Source organism: Toxotes jaculatrix, chromosome 23, assembly GCF_017976425.1.
Source record: "Toxotes jaculatrix isolate fToxJac2 chromosome 23, fToxJac2.pri, whole genome shotgun sequence".
Classification (NCBI taxonomy): domain Eukaryota; kingdom Metazoa; phylum Chordata; class Actinopteri; family Toxotidae; genus Toxotes; species Toxotes jaculatrix.
In genome coordinates this window covers 12,369,522-12,389,535 of record NC_054416.1, presented here as the reverse complement: position 1 = coordinate 12,389,535, position 20,014 = coordinate 12,369,522, and the positions used below count along the sequence as shown (strand labels likewise).

Sequence of the window (20,014 nt, the reverse complement as noted above, 5' to 3'; positions counted from 1 at the left end):
TATTTTTGTTTGTTTGTTCTGAAAACAGGTATCTCTGTTTTATCTCTCCCAACATGCCAAGCCATAACCAATTTAATGAGCTATTTCACCGTGTGTGTGTGTGTGCGTGCGTGTGTTTGTATCTCCATGTGCTGTATTTTCCATTCTTGTGTGTAGATTCCTCGTACGTGTGCAGATGCATATCTCTGTTTCAGCTTAATGGAGAAAACAGAGTTTCCATGGCTCAAATGAGGTCTGGAGAGAATTTAATTCTAGCCGAATTAAAAAGGGCACAGGGCAATAGGCTGTTATAAATTGCAAGAACATGTGTCGATGGATTTCCGAGAAGATAATTTAAAGCCACGTATATATGTGAAAACAGGAATAAGACTCTGCAATTTAACTGCTGCTTTTAAGGCGAGAGCATCTCAGACGTGTGTTGTCTAAGAAAAAGATTTGGACGTGCACAACTACAGCCTCTGTTTCAAACTCATACGTAAAACACAGGCTCCTCAGGGTCAGTGTCAGTAGAAAGAACTTCCTGATAAGTTTTAAAATTCTAAATATTTATTACTATTTAATAATTTAATGTACAAATACGAAGCCAAAATAACCTATTCTAATCAGTTAAGTTCTTAGATATCTCCTCCATCTTAGACGAGATGGAGTAGAACAAGAATGATTTATAATTAGATTCAAATATGGGTCTGCCATATCAATAAAAGGATACATAAATGTCACATTAAAAGCACGTGTATGCAGAATGAAGCCAGATACAGCAGCACATGGACTCCATAAACTGCCCTCTGAGAGCTCAGGCCGCGATGGTAATCTTGACCTGGACCTAGTCTATTACATTCGAGGTTAGATACAGATCAGGCTGGATATTCCCTTCATTTTCCCTCCAGTATCTCCAAGGAGATCTACATTAAACCTGCCAAGAGACAATCTCCCAGAGCCCGGTTAATTTGATTCCCAGTATGCATCCTGCTGGCCTCTCTAAAAGAGGAGGTGGTGGCGGCGGCAGCGGCAGGGGACTTCATTCACATGGAAACCAAATGGTCCGTGGGCCAAAGCATCTGCAATTCCAAAACCAAGGGGCTGGAAATGTTGCCAATTTAGAGCCGTTAACTTGCACATTTATTTTTCTATTATTGGAAAAGGCAGTTTTATTTATTTAAGGGGGCCTTAATTAGTTTGTTAAAGCTGTTTAGACTGATACGTGAACACCTTGGAAACCACTGGGCCAAGGAAATAGGTTACATCTACATTTACATACAGCAGAGTATAAAATGGACAGTTGATATTAACGAATTGAGTTTTATGAGACTGTTACTGTTTACTGTTAATGATAAATTATAATTAAGTTGTGCACAGTGACCAAAGTAATATTACATATATCCACAGCTTTAGTCAGTATGCCTGCAGGGGTGGAGGGGCACCATCAAAATATTACCTATTACATAGAACAATAATCTTATTATTGGCTTGCTTCTACATGAAGGTCAACGCAATTAGGAAGATATTAAACTATTTAACATTTAAACATTTTCCATTCAAACTTGAATTTGCCGTTTTTTTTATCATGTATTACTGATGCTCAGGGCTGAAAGCTTGGCTGTGCAGAGGTAAGAGTCTATGCTGTACACCCTTTGTCTCATCAGGTCTCAATTAAGTCAGTGATAAATATTTCATAGTTAATGCTGTTCAAATCTCACATTTAGTTTGTAGCCAGAGGGTTTGGACATTACTCACCACTCGAGATTAGTCTGTATGTATTTTTAGTTTAAAAAGGAGCCGAATGTGAGCAGAAAGGGGTTTTTCTGGCTGACTTCGAAGTCCATGTCTTTAAATTTATTTAAATAAAATAAATATTTATTTAATAAATAAATATATCATATATTTAAAATATGTGTGCACAGTCTTAGTGGGACTGTCCTGCCTAGTCTTGACCGTACTGTACATGGTCATATCACTGTTGTACCCATAGCAGAAAAGGATTCCCAACACTATGATGTGATAACAATTACATTCATGTTTTTTGGAATAATATTAATATTTATATATTTAAGGATACTGTTCCTGAAAAGTTGATCCATATCATTTAGTCAGTTTCAGTAGCACACTGACTTCAGGATAGCCTTTTTGCTATCAAAGTTTAGCTCGGATAGTTTATATCTATGCTGCTGATGCCCTTAAAGAACTTCTTAACAGTCTAAAATCTAAACTCATCTCATCTCTAAAACCATCTCATTTCAGCCATCTTTTTAAGACCTATGAACCAAATCCAACAAAATAACTTTCCCCCCCAGTACTTTATTTGAAGATTAAGATTTTAGTGTGTGTTGTAAAGCTCAGTGGTAGAGAGAGCAGAGGGTAATGGCTGCAAATGCTCCCTAGCAGTTATCAGTTATAGTTGTAATTTAGGTGAGTATAGGTGTAAACATTTACACAGATCCGAAAATGAGTCCCATTTCAGTTACTTAATGAGAATTATTGTTTTGAGAGTTTATGTTCATCAAAGCTCTTCTTCAGTGATATTCACTACACAGTCACTGTGCCAAATGTAACGTAAAGTTAAATGTAATCTCTCGCTTTGGGAGCGTGCAGTCCGGTGTGTGTGGTTGGTAGCTGTTTTACAGGCAGGCAGATAGAGATCAGCAGTGACTGAAGCCTGGGGTTTGTCCTTCCTGCTGCTGTGAAGGACAGCCTTGGGTTTGAGAGGAGACTGACATTGATTTTCTTGGCCTGGTTATGTGATGGCTGAGGCACCTGCCTCTGATCGTTAACACTGACCAAAACCTCTCCTTATTTATTTATTTATTTATTTATTTATTTTTTGGGTTGTTGTTAAAAATCCTGACATGCACAGATACATACATGTGCACACACACGGAAAGGTGATGCTTGGAGAGCTGAGAGGTGCCTAAATCCTCCGGTGAAAATCATCTAATTCGCTAACATGTCACACATCCTCCCCCTTACCAAATAGGTTTATTGATTTTTCTCTTTCGAGATGGTTTTTGGCCCGTCCATTGGGGAACAAACACTGTATTAATTCTGGCTACAGGCTGATCAATATAAATGGCTGGCTAGGCATTGTTTGATGAAACAAGCATAATCAGCTACTTTACTTTGAACTCTTGATAATATAGTATCCATCCCCCAGGTTATTTACCTTGTGTTTCTTTTTTTTTATATAGCTCTTATTGAACATGCACGGCTTAGCCCTGATGAGGGAAAAACATAAAGTACAAAAAGAGAGTGGGGGACATTAAAACAGTTCAGGTGTGTGAGTGATAGATGCTATTTATTTAACTTTAACTTTTTTTGCTAGCTTTATCTTCCACAATCACAAATGAAATTTTCTGTTTCAGCCACCTCTCAGGTTTAGATCTTTCTGCTTGTGAGGGCTGAGGTGAGAGGAAATGCACAGCTACGTGCTCAACACGGTGGATGAGAGACTGAACGTCTGATGTTGAGATCAGGGCATGTCTCAGGGGAGATGGGTGGAGATGGATACATGTCAGACTTCCCGTTCTTTTTGGTGCGTTCTGTTATCTTGATGTGTGCTCTTCTCGCTACAATCGTGGGGCTGGAGTAAACAGTTCGGGATGGACTACAGACGGGGATCAGAGTTAAATGGCAGTAGGTTGTGGGAGATGTTAGAGAGAGGCAGAGTAGAGGCTGCATAGAGATGAAGGGATTAGGGTTATGATTCATCTGCTGGCGGCAGTGAATGTCTGTTGGGGATAGAGAAATATATTCTGCCTTTGTGTTGAGCCGCATAGGAGCAATGAACTGGTAAACATCTTGCTCTGGATAGTTAAAAAGTGGGTGCTGTGCAACTGAGGGGAACCATTTTACACAAGTTTTCTCCTGGAATGAGCTCAGGAGTAAAGCTGGGGTTTAAACTACACATGACTGCATTTGCATTTTACTGTGACTGTGTATTAAAAATAATAAATTCAGTAAATTAAGCTAATCTTACTGCACTACTTGATCTGACCATTATCCTACTGATGAACAGATTCACTTTTTTGGTCTATAAAACAAGAAGAAGACAACAATGATAAACGCCATCACAATTTGTCAGAGCCCATGCTGAGATCTTTACACTTCTTGTGCCTGACACCTGACGAAAAGCCGCACAAAGAGCATCTCTGCTAATTTCAGACCAATCCAGCTGTGATTTTACCGACCAGTGCCCATGTTGTTTAAATAGCAAAGGCACTTGCACCCGTCTGAGCACTTAAAATGCCATGTGGCTATCTTGAAGCAGTGGAAAGCGATTGCATGACTGACCAACAAAAACCTTGTCTGAAGTCAATAGCTCAGTATTTCACTGTTATTTTAAGGCCACATTATCAATACAGGAACTTGCACCTACACAGGCAGGTGCACAAAGCACAGGGACACACAGCAACGCAAAAACATGTAAAAGACTCTCACTACCTGGCAAATCTGGCATTATAAAAACAATAAAACACACCTTTGATTAATAATAAGACTAAGTAGAACCTTTCTAAACCATGGACCTGGCACTGCAACTTTTTCTTTCACTGTTAAATTAACAAAAGTGGATTTGGACAGACCCTAAATGCACCTACTATATGTCCTTCAGACCATGTGCTTAGATTGTTAAAACAGAGCTTCGTATGTTATTATGAGTCTTGGTTAATCTTAAAAATCAAGACAGGTTCACTCTCTGAATTTGCCAGTGAAACCTGAGCTTTTCCTTCAATTATTCAGTATCTTTAGAACTTAAGAGTAATTAGTGAAGCAGAGTGAAGGGTTGAATCAAAGGAAAGGGTTCATTACTCAAGCCTGTGAATCACGGACTAAGCTGATAGAGGAGAGGAAGCTCTCTCCACACCAGTAAAGGTCAGAACATTGACTGGCTACTGCACTCGTTCACTTCCTTTCTCTCGTGTGAACTTTGCTTTAACACTTTTTTTTTTTTCTTTTTCTACAGACAGTCTTCACTGAGAGGCCAGAGGCAGAGAAAGGTCAGAGAATGAGGAGAACATAACTGTGAGGGATAGAAAATAGTCAGACCGGAGCTTGGTGTGTAGTTTAAAATGCATCCTGGCTGCAAAAGTACACACAAAAAAAACATCAAGTACCTGAAGCTCATGATTTAAACACCTTTGGAAAATATGTGGAACGGACAAAAGGTCAGAGGTCAGAAAGGAGTGAGGACATTAAACAGCTGTGGTGTAATGTGTGTGTGTGTGTGTGTGTGTTGTACATGTATACAAAATAGCATCAAAAACAACATCCAGTGTTCATAGCAACATCAAAACAATTGCAGACACATTTTCTCATAAGAAGGAAGTCTAACACACATCATTGAAGAACTGTAGGCCTTTAAAAATAAACAGTCTGAATGCCAAACAATGGGAATGTCAGCAGAGTGGTGATGAGAAACTCTGCACATTCGACAACACTTTCACCTTGAAGTGTTAGTGAATGGAAATCTGGACACATTTTGTTTTTGTAATTTGACCAGCAAACACATTTCCAATAGAATCAGCAGGTTTTTTTTTCATTTCTTTCTTTCTTTTTTTTTTTTTTTTTGTTTAAACCCAAGCAGAAGGGATAGCAGAAAAGTGTTACCTTCAGCCCCGGGGTCAGGTCGTCGGGGTCAAAGGTGGTCAGAGGTGAAGGTCCAGGACGTGAGCCATAGGACAGGACAAAGGGTGGGACACACATTGGTGGAGGTCACAGAAAAGCACAGAGACATGGCAGCAGGGGGAGGGAGGAGGAGCAGGAGGTACAACCAAATAAATGAATGGATGTGGAAGGAGAGGAAGAAGGGGGCAGCAACAGGGGAGGATGTTGCAAAGGGGTTGAAAAGGCAAGGGAGAGTTGAGGAAGAAATGGAGGGATATGGCACCGAGAGGGGGTGGGGAGGGGTAAAAAGCAGAGGAGGAAACTGTGAGGAAAAGCGGCAGTTTCGAGGGGCCGGGGGCGAAGAGGCTGAGTAAATTCCTCTCAAAAAAAAAAAAAAAAAAACAGAACCAAAATAAAAAAGGAATGAACCCATACCTTGGTCGTTTAACGTCAGGTGCGCCAGACCTTGAGAGGGAAAAAACAGAAAAAAAGAACAGAAAGAGGAAGAAAAGAAGGTCATAAAAGGCACGGGAAGAAAAAAAGCATTGTCACAACGTTGGACTGCAGTTTGTGACAGACATCCTGGGGCAGACTTGGATGTCAGAGTTCAAATCAAAGGTAAAAAAAACGAGAGAGAGAGAGAGAGAGAGAGAGAGAGAAAGAGAGAGAGAGAGAGATAGAGAGAGAGAGAGCGAGTAGTAACAGAAAACAAGCAAACACTTCTTGAGTGAGGTGTGGGGGGTTTAGAAAAAAAAGCATTTTCATTTGGCGCAACCCCCGAAGGCTATTGCTCTCACAAATGCTTTTTTTTCCTCTGAAGTACTTATGGAACACACAGAGAACTGTTTGGCAGAAAAGGCTTGAACTGGATTCCTCGTCTCCTACTGTACTCAAATCAGAAAAAAGAAAAGCATCTCAACTCCACGAGGTCTCACACAGAGAGAGGGGTAAGAGATAAACTGGGAAAACGCCACAGGATAAAACGTTTTGTGTTGTCTGTAAAAACCCAAAGCCAAAGATTATCCCAACACAGATGTGAGTGTAACAGCATCACAACAGCCACCTAAAATAGTTATTTAGCTTGCTGTAGGCTATTGTGCACACATCTAGCCAGATCAATAGATTTAGAAGAAAGATGTCCACAGTGAGCTACTGCTATTGTTAGTGAACAATGTTAGTTAAGAAACACGGAGTAACCCCTGAATCAGACCACAGTGCCGAGCAAACCGTTTCACATACTGCGACAATCCGTACATGCAAAATAAAAATAAAAACTTCACAGTACAATGGAGGTAGCTCCAAACACATCATCGGAATCTCATCCCATCATCCCTCTGGTTTCTGGTTCAACAGCAGCTGCACTAGCAAGGTAAACTAAACCGGAGTAAAGAGTCACAGTGAGCTTTTGCTGCGTGATTGTGTGTTAACATGCACTCTCCAGTTTGGACTGCGAGGATGTGTGTCTCGTGGAGAGAAATCATCAAAGCAAACCTTAAAACACAGAAACAGAGCTGAAAGAAGAAAAATGAAACATGGTCTTCACAAGAGCCTAAAGCATTTGGTTGATCCCCTAATAAACCAGCAAATTGGATTTAACCCCCGGCAGCACACAATATCAACAACATTATGCCTGTTGCACTGTAAGTCCCCAAAAGGTCAAATCCTTTCAAGTCAACCTGTTTTTCCCTGATCAATACCATTTCAAACATAACACTGTTGGCAGTACCAGCAAACCGCTCAATCTAAATAACCCTTCAGCATCAAGGAAGGGCAGCGCAGCAGTGTTTTCTTTTACTTCTGCCTGTGTCCAATATAAAGAAACATCAAGCTATTTTCTAACTAAAAGACTCTGCAGCTATTAAACATGGGAAAGAGTTGGACACAATACCCGTCTGCAGACACTGTAACCTGTTTTCTGTGGCTGACAGGGAGCAAATCAACAGGTCTGTTAGTACAGAAAATATGCAGCACACTAGAAATGGTAATCATTCAGACACAGAGCCGTGACGACTTGTCCTCTTGAATCAAGGATGTGCTAAAATAACAAGAGACAGCCTTTAAAGCAACACTTATTGACAACAAATATTCAGCCTTCATGCACAGAAAATGTGCTGGGGTTTGTCTGTGTGAGGCCTGTGCATGGACATTTAGAGTACGGACCAGCTAACTGAGGTGCTTATTGTTAATGTTAAGTAAACATGCATTGTCTGTTTTTCTTTCTTTCTCGCAGACAAAGAAGAAAAAGATAATGTCTAATGTCTCAGAAAACTGACTCTCAACCGGGAAGGCTAGCTGTTCGTCTGCAGCGTGAATACACAAAGCACATTCATAGCACCACCAGCAGGCAGGTAAATCAGAATGCAAACAGTACAAAAGCTCAAATGACTCTTGACTACAAGCTGTTCCTATTGTCCTCTTCCTTAATAACATCTGTGATTCAGGGGCAGAGGAAATGTACAGGCAGAGTGTTTTATTTATCTGGCTGCAGTCCGTTTCCTGCCGGCCCTTTGCAGGGAGTCCAATCATTCCCACTCTGCCTCCCTCTGTTTTTGTTCCCTTGCTCATAATCCATTAAGGAGATAAGGCGAAGGCTCCTGCAATGAAACAGAACGGTGTTGTCGCTGCATACCAAATCATTCAAATACCACCCCCAACCCGGCCTCATCCAGCTCAGGCAGGCAAAAGACAGTGGCGCAATTTTATGGCAGAGGAAGACAAGAAAAAGGTGAAGGAGACGAGGTAAGAAAAGCACAGAGGAGAGGAGAGAGAAGGCAGAGCAATGCAGCGAGTTGTCAAATGGCATCTTCACAGCCAGTGTTAACCAGAGATTCACAGACAGGTGCGCAGCCCGGTGGCAAAGTAAAAGCCAAAAATCAATCAAAAAGAGAAATTCATTCCAAAGTGCTGTATCACAGGGTGAAGCAGGGAATTAGAAAGTTGTGATTTCATCTGCGCAAGATGCCAAACTTTTCTTTTCACACAACATCACTCCCAGAACAGCCACACACACACACACACACACACACACACACACACACACACACACACACACAGCCAGTCACATGCATTATGTTGTGTTGGCAGAAGCATAGGATGCCAGACTCCTAACATGCCAGGACCTGATCAGGATGTGACAGCTTTCACTAGCAAGTGGTTTGAGGATGAAAAAGGCAGCATGACTGGAAATGAAAACGACTGATTACTGATTAGGAAGACAGCCGACTACAGCCGACATAAGGAAAAGATACATCTCTCTTAACTACCACTGCATCAATATCGGAGCGCAAATCAAATTACCGCAGCAGCTCACATACTGGGAACGTGATGAAAACCGAGACCAAGCTATGAGTCTGTCCATCTCCTTGACATCTGAGCATTTGATTACGTCCTTAATTCTGCGGTGAGTACAGATGGGAGTGCCTAACGGAACCCGGTGCCGATTGGAGAGCAGCTCCGATTGGCTGGTTATGATTGAGTGACAGATGGAGCGGGGTCATAATTCTGTCGTTAGGAGGAGACACGCTTACGTCTTATCTGGTCTCGCTCCTGTTCCCTCTGTTTTCCACCACCTTTCCTTTCTCTCTGCCTCCACATCCAGCCCCTCCATCAGCCAGCTGCAGCTGCCTCCTGCTCTCTTCTTCTTCTTCTTCATCTGCCGCTCTTCTTTCAGGTCTGATGAACACCAGCCACTATTGTTTCCCGAACGACAGATTTCATTCGAATGACTGCGGGTGCCTCAAACACCAGTGTCCTGCCACGTACTGAATGACAGAGGCAAAGCCAGCTGGTCTCACCTCAACTAAAAGAGAAGTGAAGATTAATTACAAGGTCGGGCATTTGTTTGTGTTTGGACTAGATGAGCAGATTGGATCATTCTTGGACCCTTGCTGTGACATCCTATTAAGACACATAGATCATGTTAAGACTTGGGCTTATGGATAAAGATCGATTTGAAACTGTTCAAGTCTCGTAAGCAGCGTTCAACAGGTATAGTATGTTCTTGAATGACCTTGTAAGAAATGAATCTGTCAATGTTCCTCAAACATTCACAGATTATGATGAGCCCCATCATCCTACACACACACACACACACACACACACACACACAAACACAAACAGATGCGCTGGGTCTCAGGGCAGCAGCAACAACACACAACTGGAGGGGACAGAGAAAAATGGGAGTCATCATCATTATCCCTTTCCACCCCTTCTGCGCTTCCTTTCCTCTCACTTCCTCTATCCCTCGTTCATCAGATGGACACATAGACTAAGTCAGAGGGAGGAATGCGGTTGCTTCTCAAGCCCCCCCCCCGTGGTGCTGGGATGGCATGTTAAATAGCATCATCCTCCAAGGACACTCACCAGCATATGGCCCGCCGCTCTTTTACGTGCCTCCGGAAGGCGCACGCCATACTGACACAAAAGCCTCTTCTTTACTCGCTCTGGTTCCAAACTGGTTGTCGCACAACATATTTTTTAAGGCCACTGCCTTTGATGACTTTAGCGGGAGCAAGCATTACCAAAAAGCAAGAACTATCAAAGTGTATAAAAGTCATGAAGTATAAAATAAGAACAATAAATGGTTTTATGTGCAGCTTATTGCTTGATGCACCCTTGGCATGACATATAAAAACGGCACAATATCCAAAACGTTTGACACGTCCACAAATCACTGGCTTTTACTAGGCCTGGGCACAGATAAAGTTTCACAGCGTAATCATCACCGTACGTCTCCCTTGCCAAAAAGTGCAGGCACGGCCCTCGAGGGCTCAGAAACAAACCGGGGCAATTTGTAAAAACATCTGCTTAAAAGATGTTGGAAAACGGTTCTGATTGAATGTGAATAATATTCATCTCAGTGGGCTGATCTATAATGCATAGTGTCTTTGCACAGTTTAAGTAATATAGAAACTGTGGCAAGTTTAAAAGAGTTTTAATAATTCAGTGTGGATATCTATTCTATGAGAGAGAGAGGAAGAAAGGCGGTGGGAGGTGGAGGGGGTGGAGGGGGGCTAAGACGACCTCTACGGTCTTGCACAGAGCTACAGATTGATGTCAAAGGTTTCCATGTGTTTCAGTGTTTTACATTATTAACATGGAGCTCGCCCCCTTTCAAAAGGAAGAAACATGTGAAGTTCTATATTTTAACATCATGTGAAAATATGACCTAATCCACAACGGCTTCCAGACAGCGTTGGCTGCAGCTGAATGGGATTTCAATAAGGGTCATGCTAATATGTTGTCATGCTGTATTTCTAGAGACTACTCCCCTAGTCTGTTTTCTTAGACACAACATTTAGTAGCCAGCTGACTTTTTTTGTACACTTGTGAAAAAGCAAATAGTTGTGTAGTTAACTGTCAGTGCTGGTCCATCATTAAAAATAACCACATGTAGTCAAAGTGACAAATGTGCATTTGAGATGATGTGAATTCAAACTACCCTCAGCTGATTTTTCTACAAAAAGGATGAAACTATCATTAGTTACCAGACACATCCAAAACCTACAGGGTGTGAGAGTCGCTGAGGAATAACAACTACAGCAGCAGGAACCACACAGTTCCCTCTCTACGGATTTATAATGCAACACAACAGCAGACCGTCTACCTTCAGTGTTAGGCACCACAGCCTTACGGTTACTTTGCAACACAAATCTGATTGTTTCTCAGTTACCACACACGTGAAAAGCGCAACGCTTGAATGTAAAGCAAAGGCACAGCTGCGTTTTAGCAACAATGAAGAGCAAGAAACACTGCACTGAACACCCAATAGGCTTCCTCTATTGTTACTGACTATTACTGATATTTATATATATTGGTCCTGCTTCTCTCTGTGTGCTAATAATAATGAAGACCAATCCAAGCTTAAAAGTCACAATACACAGACTTTATGCTAATGTGTAGAAGTGTATGATGTCATTTTACCTTTGGTGATTACTGGATCACTTGTAAACATGTACAGTTAATATTTACATATGAAATGAAATGAAAATTAAGGAGTTCATCCTCTGAATACACCAAAAAAAATCTAAATACAGTCCATGTTGGGTTCTGGCAGAATGCCCTAGATTCTCAAGGTATCTGAATAAAAAATGTACTCGTTTTCACAGCAATTCAGAATCTGTGTGTGTGCATGTGTGTCTATATGTGTGTGTGTGTGTGTGTGTGTGTGTGTGTGTAAGTGAGTGTGCACGCATGCATTTGATTTCCTTGGAAATACCACAGGGAACTGTTGACCCCAGGCGAGGCACTTAAGCTGAGCGAGTGAAGCATTAAATCTTTATGGTCACTTTCCACTTTACACAGCAGCAACAGTCATCATCTGTCAGGAGCGATACACTAAGTTATTTGGAAGCCTGTCAGATGACGTGATTTTTTTTATTTTTTTGATCCAAAGTTACAATTAGACATTGCCACACAACTGTAATTAAGATCACACGTGCCAACGTTTGCAAACAGACTATATTCAAAGCAGTGCTGCCATGACAGATAATAATCCAACACATTCTTGTCTGTCTTGGTCTTGGCTCCATCTTCGGTGCCACTGCTGTGGTGTTTTAGAATTAATGCAAGCGCAGCCCTAACATAATGCAAAATTAAAGCTATGAACATGAATATTTCACACTTCAACTTTTGTCATTGCAGCGTGTTTTTTACTCAGTGGAGTATTACCCATATTGCAAACACTTTATGTGTTATTTATTGGCTTAATAACCATCCATTCTGTGTTTGGGGAGATCATAGTTAAGTCTTACAAAGGAAAATATCTCACATGGAGATATTATGCTTCCCCGCAACTCATAATTAACTGCCTAACGCTGAGTGAATCACTTTGACTCGCACATTTTGTTCATGAAAAACACATTTAATATGTCATGGGATATGTCTGGAAAAATAAATCAGAGCGTCTCGGAGATTGGTGAGGGGTAGAGATCTGAACATTTGCTGTTCCATCTTAATTAAACAGTTCATAAATAAATAGGACCTCCATATGTCGAGCCGGAGAACTTGGACTAATTTAATGTCTTAGCCACTGAAGCTAACACACAGAGGGGATGTTGATGATTTCTTCACTTGTGCTAATTTACACAAGACAGACTAAAGATGCTCAGAGGAGCTGAAGTGTTTTACTAACTCTTAAATAAAACCCCACTGTATTCACTTCAAAAGAGGGGCTCCACCAACACTGACAGTATAATGTGTAATATATCAAACATAGCGTCCTCATGTCCGGGTGTGTCTCTTCCCAGATTAAACTGCTATCATCTTCTGTCTGTCCTTCCATTGTTTGGATTTTTTCCAGTCACCAAATGTTTTGAGTTTCTGGCCTGGAAGAGCCATGCTGGGTTCATCTTACAAAAACCAATAAATTCTATGTCTGACCTCTATTTTTCTTTCATTTATAAGGTCAAAACTAATCATTAGTCCCCACCGAGAGCTGCTGTCCTCTCCTAGAGTATCCATCTGTCCTTCCTCTGCTCTTCCTAATCTTCAACTGCCAGTGCCACAGATGCATCCTACAACCATTCCCCGGTCCATCCGCCCTCTTTCCAAAGCCAATTTCATGGAATGAATGCCTCTGATTGCCACTTCTGGACTCTACTCATTAGGAAAGCTGAAAGTGGGGAGTGGGCAACAAAATGCATGCTGTCTTTTACAGTTTCTTTTTTTTTTTCTTTCCTGGGATGTTGGAAGCTGTAATTGCCACATCAGATGTGATGGAGAGACCGGCAGCTGATGAGAGGAAGGAAGCCAGTCTTCAAGTGGATGATTAGCACATGCAACCATACCTTTCTTACGTATAAAGTTATCAAAGCACCGCTACCCACCAGACTCACATGACCTATACAACCCAAAGCTACAAGCACTGTTTCAAATCCTCAACTCCTTCTGTTCTCTTGCAATCTTTCCATTCTGATCGTGTCCTTTATTACTAGGTTTCACATCTCAGTTAATTTAAAAGCACTCAGAGATATTCAGAATGAAAAGAGATGAATAATTTCCAGTTATTAGCGACATGCCTCAACTATTGATATCTACAAAAAAGGAAGATCACTGTAAAATCAAAGAAGCAGCAAAAGAAATTAGAATTCTTCACTAGTGAGAACAGTTTTCAGCCTCAAAGTACATTAAATGACTTGTACAGGCAGATATCATTGTCACCTCCATTGCAGAATTAAAGCCATGTCAGTGAGATGAAGTAAAAACAACAGCAAAACCTCCTGGTCCTCTGAGCCATGGAAGCTCAAGTCAGCGGCAATGTAATCTACAGAGACATTAGTGCAAAATAGCACCTTGCCTTGAGCGTTTGTTGATGTTTAATGTTTCATTTTGACAATTTTCTCCCTTCAGCCGGCGTTTAGGAGCTCACATCCTTTTCCTCTCCACTAACAGCACGGCAGTGAACTGTAGTTTCCCGCTCGGAATTAAAAAAAAAAAAAAAAAAAGAAAAAGAAAACCATAATGACTTTTCCTGGAAATGTGGCTCCCTGTGAGGTTTTGAGAGGGTGACTTCCTGTCTTGTGTCAGGGGGTGGGTCTCAGCAGGTAACTGCAACAACATCCCGTAATGGAAAATTAATGTCTTCCAACTGAGATGACGCACTAACTTCATTTAGCTCATTGGGTCGGGTAAACACCATTAGACCATGGAATCTGCAGAGCTCCTGGAAGTTCAGTCATTTGAGAGAGTTGGGTAATTATGGCTAAATTAATGGAAATTGTGTAACAAATGTATTCATAATTCATGTGTCTATTTTCCGAGGCTGGAATCCTCTTTGTGGGGAACAATAAGCAGCTTGATTTAACTGAGATTGGAAATTCCCAACTGGTGTATCCTCCCTACTCACAACAGCATAATGGTGTGTTCCTTCGCTGCACAGTGGTGCAAGAATAAAACAATTCTGGAGAAGTTGCTTAAACAGACTCTTCAGCAAGATGCAAAAATGAATGCTAAATAGTTTAGTCAGTCTTTATCTCTCGATTGTCCTCAAAGCAAGATAATACTTCTGACAATCGAGTTAACTGACCAATTAAACCAAACCAGCTATTGATAATGTCATGATACTGAGGACTAACAAACATTCTTAGGATGAACTTTCACTGGGAACAATTTTCTACGTAAGTATGAACATATGTATGTTCGGTACATGGGAAATGTCAAATGTCAAAAAGAAAATGTCAGACAAATGTGGAAAGAGGTGAGCTGTAATCTTAACATGAAAAGCAAAGGGAAAGCGATGTATCGGCTGTTAGCAGTGAGTAATGCCATTAAACGTTCAAAGCTCAGGCCTAAATTAAGGAAACAACAAATCTCAAGTTGTTGTTTTTTTTGTTTTTGTTTTTTTTTTTCCTTCCCGGAGACACAACAGTATCTCGTTTAGTTTCAGCCGCTGAGCAAAAAGCCCTGATGCTTGCTTTCATCTCGCCAAACTCTAATTAGGCAAACTGAACAAACACCAGCGAGAGAGAAGTCCTCTGCATATTCAAACAAAAGGGCTCCTGAGTTCGAGCGAGCAGAAGGAGCTAAAGAGAGGGAGAAAAGCGAAGAGAGAGAGGGCTGATCACAAGAAAATTAAACGGCACTGAACCTTGTAAACAAATATTTCAACAATGTTAAACACAATGTAGGAGACGTCTGGTGCCGCTGTGCTGTGAAATAGCCCAGCTCTGTTTGGAAAGGGGCTTCACGTATGATAGGCGCTGAGAAAAACCTCAAGTAAAGAAACAAAAAGGAAACAGAAAACATTGTTTGCGCGTGTCCGTGTGTATTTATGAAGGGCTATCAATCAATAAAAATTTGGTATTTCATCGGGTTTAAATCCAAAAGGTTACGCATAAACGAAACCAGTAAAGATTAAGCTTATTTCTCCTCATCATTCTACCTGCCTGCCGATGCCTAAAGCCTGCCGTTGCCTTCATTAATAACATTTCTTACATTTTTTTCTTTCTTGTCTTTCCGTGGTGCGTTTCCACCTTGAAGTGTCAGCTGTATTTTTCTGAAATATACGAGCTACTGTAGCCCTCCCAAGAACACTGAGGTGAAAGAGAAAAGATTGACGAAAATCCATTTCTTTCCCTTCAACATCACAGACTTTTTCCCTCCCAAGTTTCATTTCTCCTGAAAGTCCCTATTCACTTTTTAGGCCTTCTGTGGGCAAATGCATGAGATCCTGCAGCCCGACCCTTGTTGGCATGGCAACTGGCTCCACTATCTTTCCTACCATGACAACGGCCATACTGGTGTATTCACATTCTGCTTCACATTCCTCTGCTCTCTCTCTCTCTCTGTCTTTCTTCCTCTTTCATTCTCATCTATTGATAATGTCTTCTCTGTGCTCTCTCTTTTCTTTCACCCCATTCTTTACCATCATCTCCTCCTCTTTTGTCCCCCTCCTTTTTTTTTATTTGGCCTCAACACTGTGGAACTCACTTCTCCCCATCCAGAGTGTCTTTCTCTGCAAGTAATTAAGCTTCCTATTGTGTGTTTTATTACATTATCCACCCAAATACATAATGCTCAACTCTGAAAAGTCAAGGGGGATTTGCATTTGAAAAAGGTTATAAAGAAGAATAAGAGAATTCAGTAATTATATTGAGGGTGCATTTGAATCAGTAATGATATTCACAAAAGTATTGTCTCCCGGTTCATTGCCCACTGAGGTAAACTCAGCAGGGATTGCAGGTACAGGGCAATGGAATAAACCTAACCCGTTCATAAATCTTCCCTCTGCAGTGAAATTGCCTGCTCGGGGTAAATCCTTTTTTTATATAGTCAGGAATCCTGTATCCCATTAAGTTCACTGTTTAACTGTAAGCACTTGCCAGCATCCGTAATGACACTGATGAAGTGCAGATGAGTGGAATGAACACAGACCTGCTATTAATTAGCATTTTATTACATTACTACCCTCTAAAACAGGCGATCTGAAATAACATTTGTACAAAACCAAACCCAAGGGAATCAACAGTATATTTAGAGAGTATGTTATATGAATAGTGGAGTGTCAAATATAGTAAAACACAAATGCAGAAACACATTAATCATATCCATTTCTCTGGCACCTGGCTATCTAGAGTAACAAGGGAAACAGATTGGAGCAGCCTGTTACCCCGAGGAGTTCTCTGGAGACCAACACAAGCCTCAGGTGCAAGGGGGTCCATGTTATCTCACAGCCACACCTGATGTGTGTATGCATGTGCGCAGATGAACTTTCACCAACGCCCTTGGGGACTTTAATACTGTACACAGAGTAAATAGTGTCGTGGCTGCTGCTGCCGCCAAAAACCGTCACCACCGCTGTCGTTTTGGCTAGCACTCATACAGTGTAGGATTGCTTAATCAGATAGGGCTGTTATGCTAGGCTCCACTGATCCCATCTGTCACGACTTCATCCTCGGATCCACCGTGCTGTTTTCGAGCCCCACGACAGCTCTTTAAGAAAACCACTCAATCTGTTCTCTTGGCTAATTTTGCATCCTTTGCACTTTTTTTTCTCAGAAATAAAAAGCAGAAAACGGAAGTGTAGAGCTGCAGGTCGCTTGACACGAAGCAGAATTTTCACTCGGGATGGGGAGGTGGGCAACCTGACCTCCCCAATCTGTGATCCTGCCAGCCTCCGCCCTCCACCCACTACCTCCACCTCCACTGAGGGATCTGGCGGTAGATCAGAGGGGCTTGGTGCTGCCTGAGTCACCAGCTATTTGGCACTCAACGCCTTCATCCCCTCCGTGGCAGCCGTTCCTAGCAGTGTGTCTGCGGCTGAATACCAGTCGCCGCTGGATTAGCTCTTCCCCGAGGGAGGACAGAGGAAACTGGATTAGTGGCTCAAAACGCACATGAGAGACAAACCCCTAAATATGGCTCCTTTGTCCCTTACTGTGTGTAGTGGCAGGGGGTCATTACTTGGTCACCAGTTTACAAGTTGAAGAGGGCAGATAAAACACTTACACAGGAAGCTGCTTCCAATGGATTTTTCCATCGCACGTGTTAGGCCTGTATTGCATATTAGCCTGGCTTAAGAACATAATGTCCAACCATCTTCTATAAATGAAAGTCCCGTTTGCTACCCTCTTGTTGTTACTTATTTTTCTCTATTTTGGACATCCGGTGTCTGTTGGGTCTTCCCTGGGTGAATATATTCTCTGTCAGGGGAATGATTCAGTTTTGTTTGTAGTTTATTTAGACTGAACAATTAACAGTTAGCTAGCACAAGCTGGGAGAGTCTCTGTGACTCAAACACAAAAGAGTGGCATTCAGCAGATGGAAACGAAGGCGGAGACGCCACAGCACCAGCTCCACTCTTTGATATAAAACGTACAGTCTCTGAGCAGTGCAGTGTAAAAACACCAAAGCCGTGACTGGTTAGCACCAAAGATATCGTGAAAATCAGAAAAAAAAAAACAAGCTTCCTGAGGATTATTGCTCTAATCCATGATACTCTATGAATGCTAATGTACCAGCTCAAGGCACAAAGAACTCCAATCCCCTGTGGCCCTCCACTGCTCTCCTTTAACTTATTAGAACTTCTTATTATGTGACACTATAAAAAGATTGATTCTGGTGATCCACAAGAGTGATAACAGGATGTGTTAAGTAGTCGGGACTTGTACACTGCTGTGTCAGGACTAGCTAAAGACCACTGTCTAGTATCTGACATCAGGTCACCAGGGATCAGGCTGACATGACTCGTCTGGATCATCTTGTCTCTCAATAGCCTAGAACATACTCACTGACGTGGACAGTATACACACGGAAATTAACTGAGATGGTTGCTCTCTCTCCCTCTCTCTCTCTCTCACTCACTCAGGCTATCTACTGTCAGGTTCAACAAACAGACCACAAGGTCACTGAACTGCTAAATCCAATTATATGCAATTATCCAGTGTGCCTTATACTAAAGAAAAGAGTTTTATCTGACCGGGGTGGAGGGGAAAATTGAAAAAGGAAGCAGTTTTCTCAATAGGATACACTCCTCTGGACATGAATTCCTCTCTGGTGAGGCTCTTTAGGAAGACCTGCGTGTGGCATGAGTGTGTGGCAAGAAGTCCAGTTGCCTTCAATCAACCCAGAAGGAAACTTTGGTTTGAATATTTCACCAGTACGAATTTTGAAAGGCTGTAACACTGCTTCACGTCTAATCTGCAATATCACAACAGCACTTTAGAATCTGAGGTCCGAACAAAATGACCCACAACTTTTCCTGTGATAGCCAACACACCGATCCACTCAACTCAGCAACAAAAACATACGGCAAGCATGTTGTGTCAAGCCAAACCATCAGAAACTCCTCACAAGACGTGTCACTGTGCAGTTGTGAACACGGACAGCAAACATTCAGACAGCCTCGGGAAAAAGACACCTTGATTTTTCCTGCTGTGCTGTACGAATACAGTTTGCCAAAATACGCAGTGTATTCAACATCAAAGTGTTTACCGACCAATGGCCTGGCCGCTTCGTGCCTCAGTAAATGTCTTATTTACAGGTTGTCATAAAGGGCGTGAAAAATACAATATAAGGACTAATGTATCGGATTTAATTCAAAGAATAAATTGGATGCACACTATTAATTTTGAACAACACTAAAAAGGAGGCAGTCTCTTAGAAATAGCCCATATTACAGTGATTCAGATTAATCAATTTCCATATAAGCTCCTGTAATTAAAACTAATTGCTCGGCTAAAGAAGGCACCTGAAACTGGGATAAAGATTGATACCAGCTGTAGTGGAATGGATCTGCCTTGGAAAAAGAGTCAGGCAGCAAAATCAATAACTGTTTCTGAGTATTTCATCAGTGTCAGTAACAAAAGCATATAATTAGAGCTGCCTCAGAAATACCAAAATCAATCAAGAGGTGTTTTTCCCCCCTGTTTTGAGGCTTATCACTGACAATTCAACCCTTTTCTGTGTGCTGTCTTTAGTTAACAAGGTGGTTGCGCTGCCTGGTCTGCATCCAAATTCCCCCCAGACACCGTCTCCATGTAAAGATTCTGGTTTGTTTGCATTCACCGCCCATATCGCCTCCGTTCTCCTTACCCTTTCTGCACCTTAAGTATCTCTCAGCTCCTTTGCATTTACTGAAAGCGGGGGAGCTCGGGGAGCCGGTGGAAGAGTGATCAGTGTCATCTCCACTTCATTTCCATGATCAACGTGTGCCTCTCGGGGCTCCAACCAACAGATCTGGGTACTCTGCGCTTCTGAACAGGCGCCATCTGCCGCTGCCATCCCCGAGGCAGGGCGGCAAGCTGGGGCTGGGGCTCTACGCTGGTGCAGCAGAATATGAGTGTATATGTGTCTGAGAGTATCACCCTGAGTTACTGGGTAAGGTTAAACATACTAATGAGCATCTGTGGCTTACGGGGGAGCACTCTTGTTGAAATGCTCTGTTTTCACACAGTATTTGAGTGGTGCAGCACAACAGGTG

General features: G+C 41.9%; 1 protein-coding gene across 1 annotated transcript in view; it reads right to left on the bottom strand.

Annotated features, from left to right (window-relative positions):
• The window catches only part of nrxn2b (neurexin 2b), a 511,829-nt gene that overhangs the window by 423,343 nt on the left and 68,472 nt on the right, over positions 1 to 20,014 (bottom strand). The window contains exons 2-3 of the mRNA XM_041030969.1: positions 15,051 to 15,068; positions 6,025 to 6,060 (exon numbers count right to left, since the gene is read on the bottom strand). Of these exons, the coding sequence (XP_040886903.1) occupies positions 6,025 to 6,060; positions 15,051 to 15,068 (54 nt within the window). The remainder of the gene's footprint in view (positions 1 to 6,024; positions 6,061 to 15,050; positions 15,069 to 20,014) is intronic.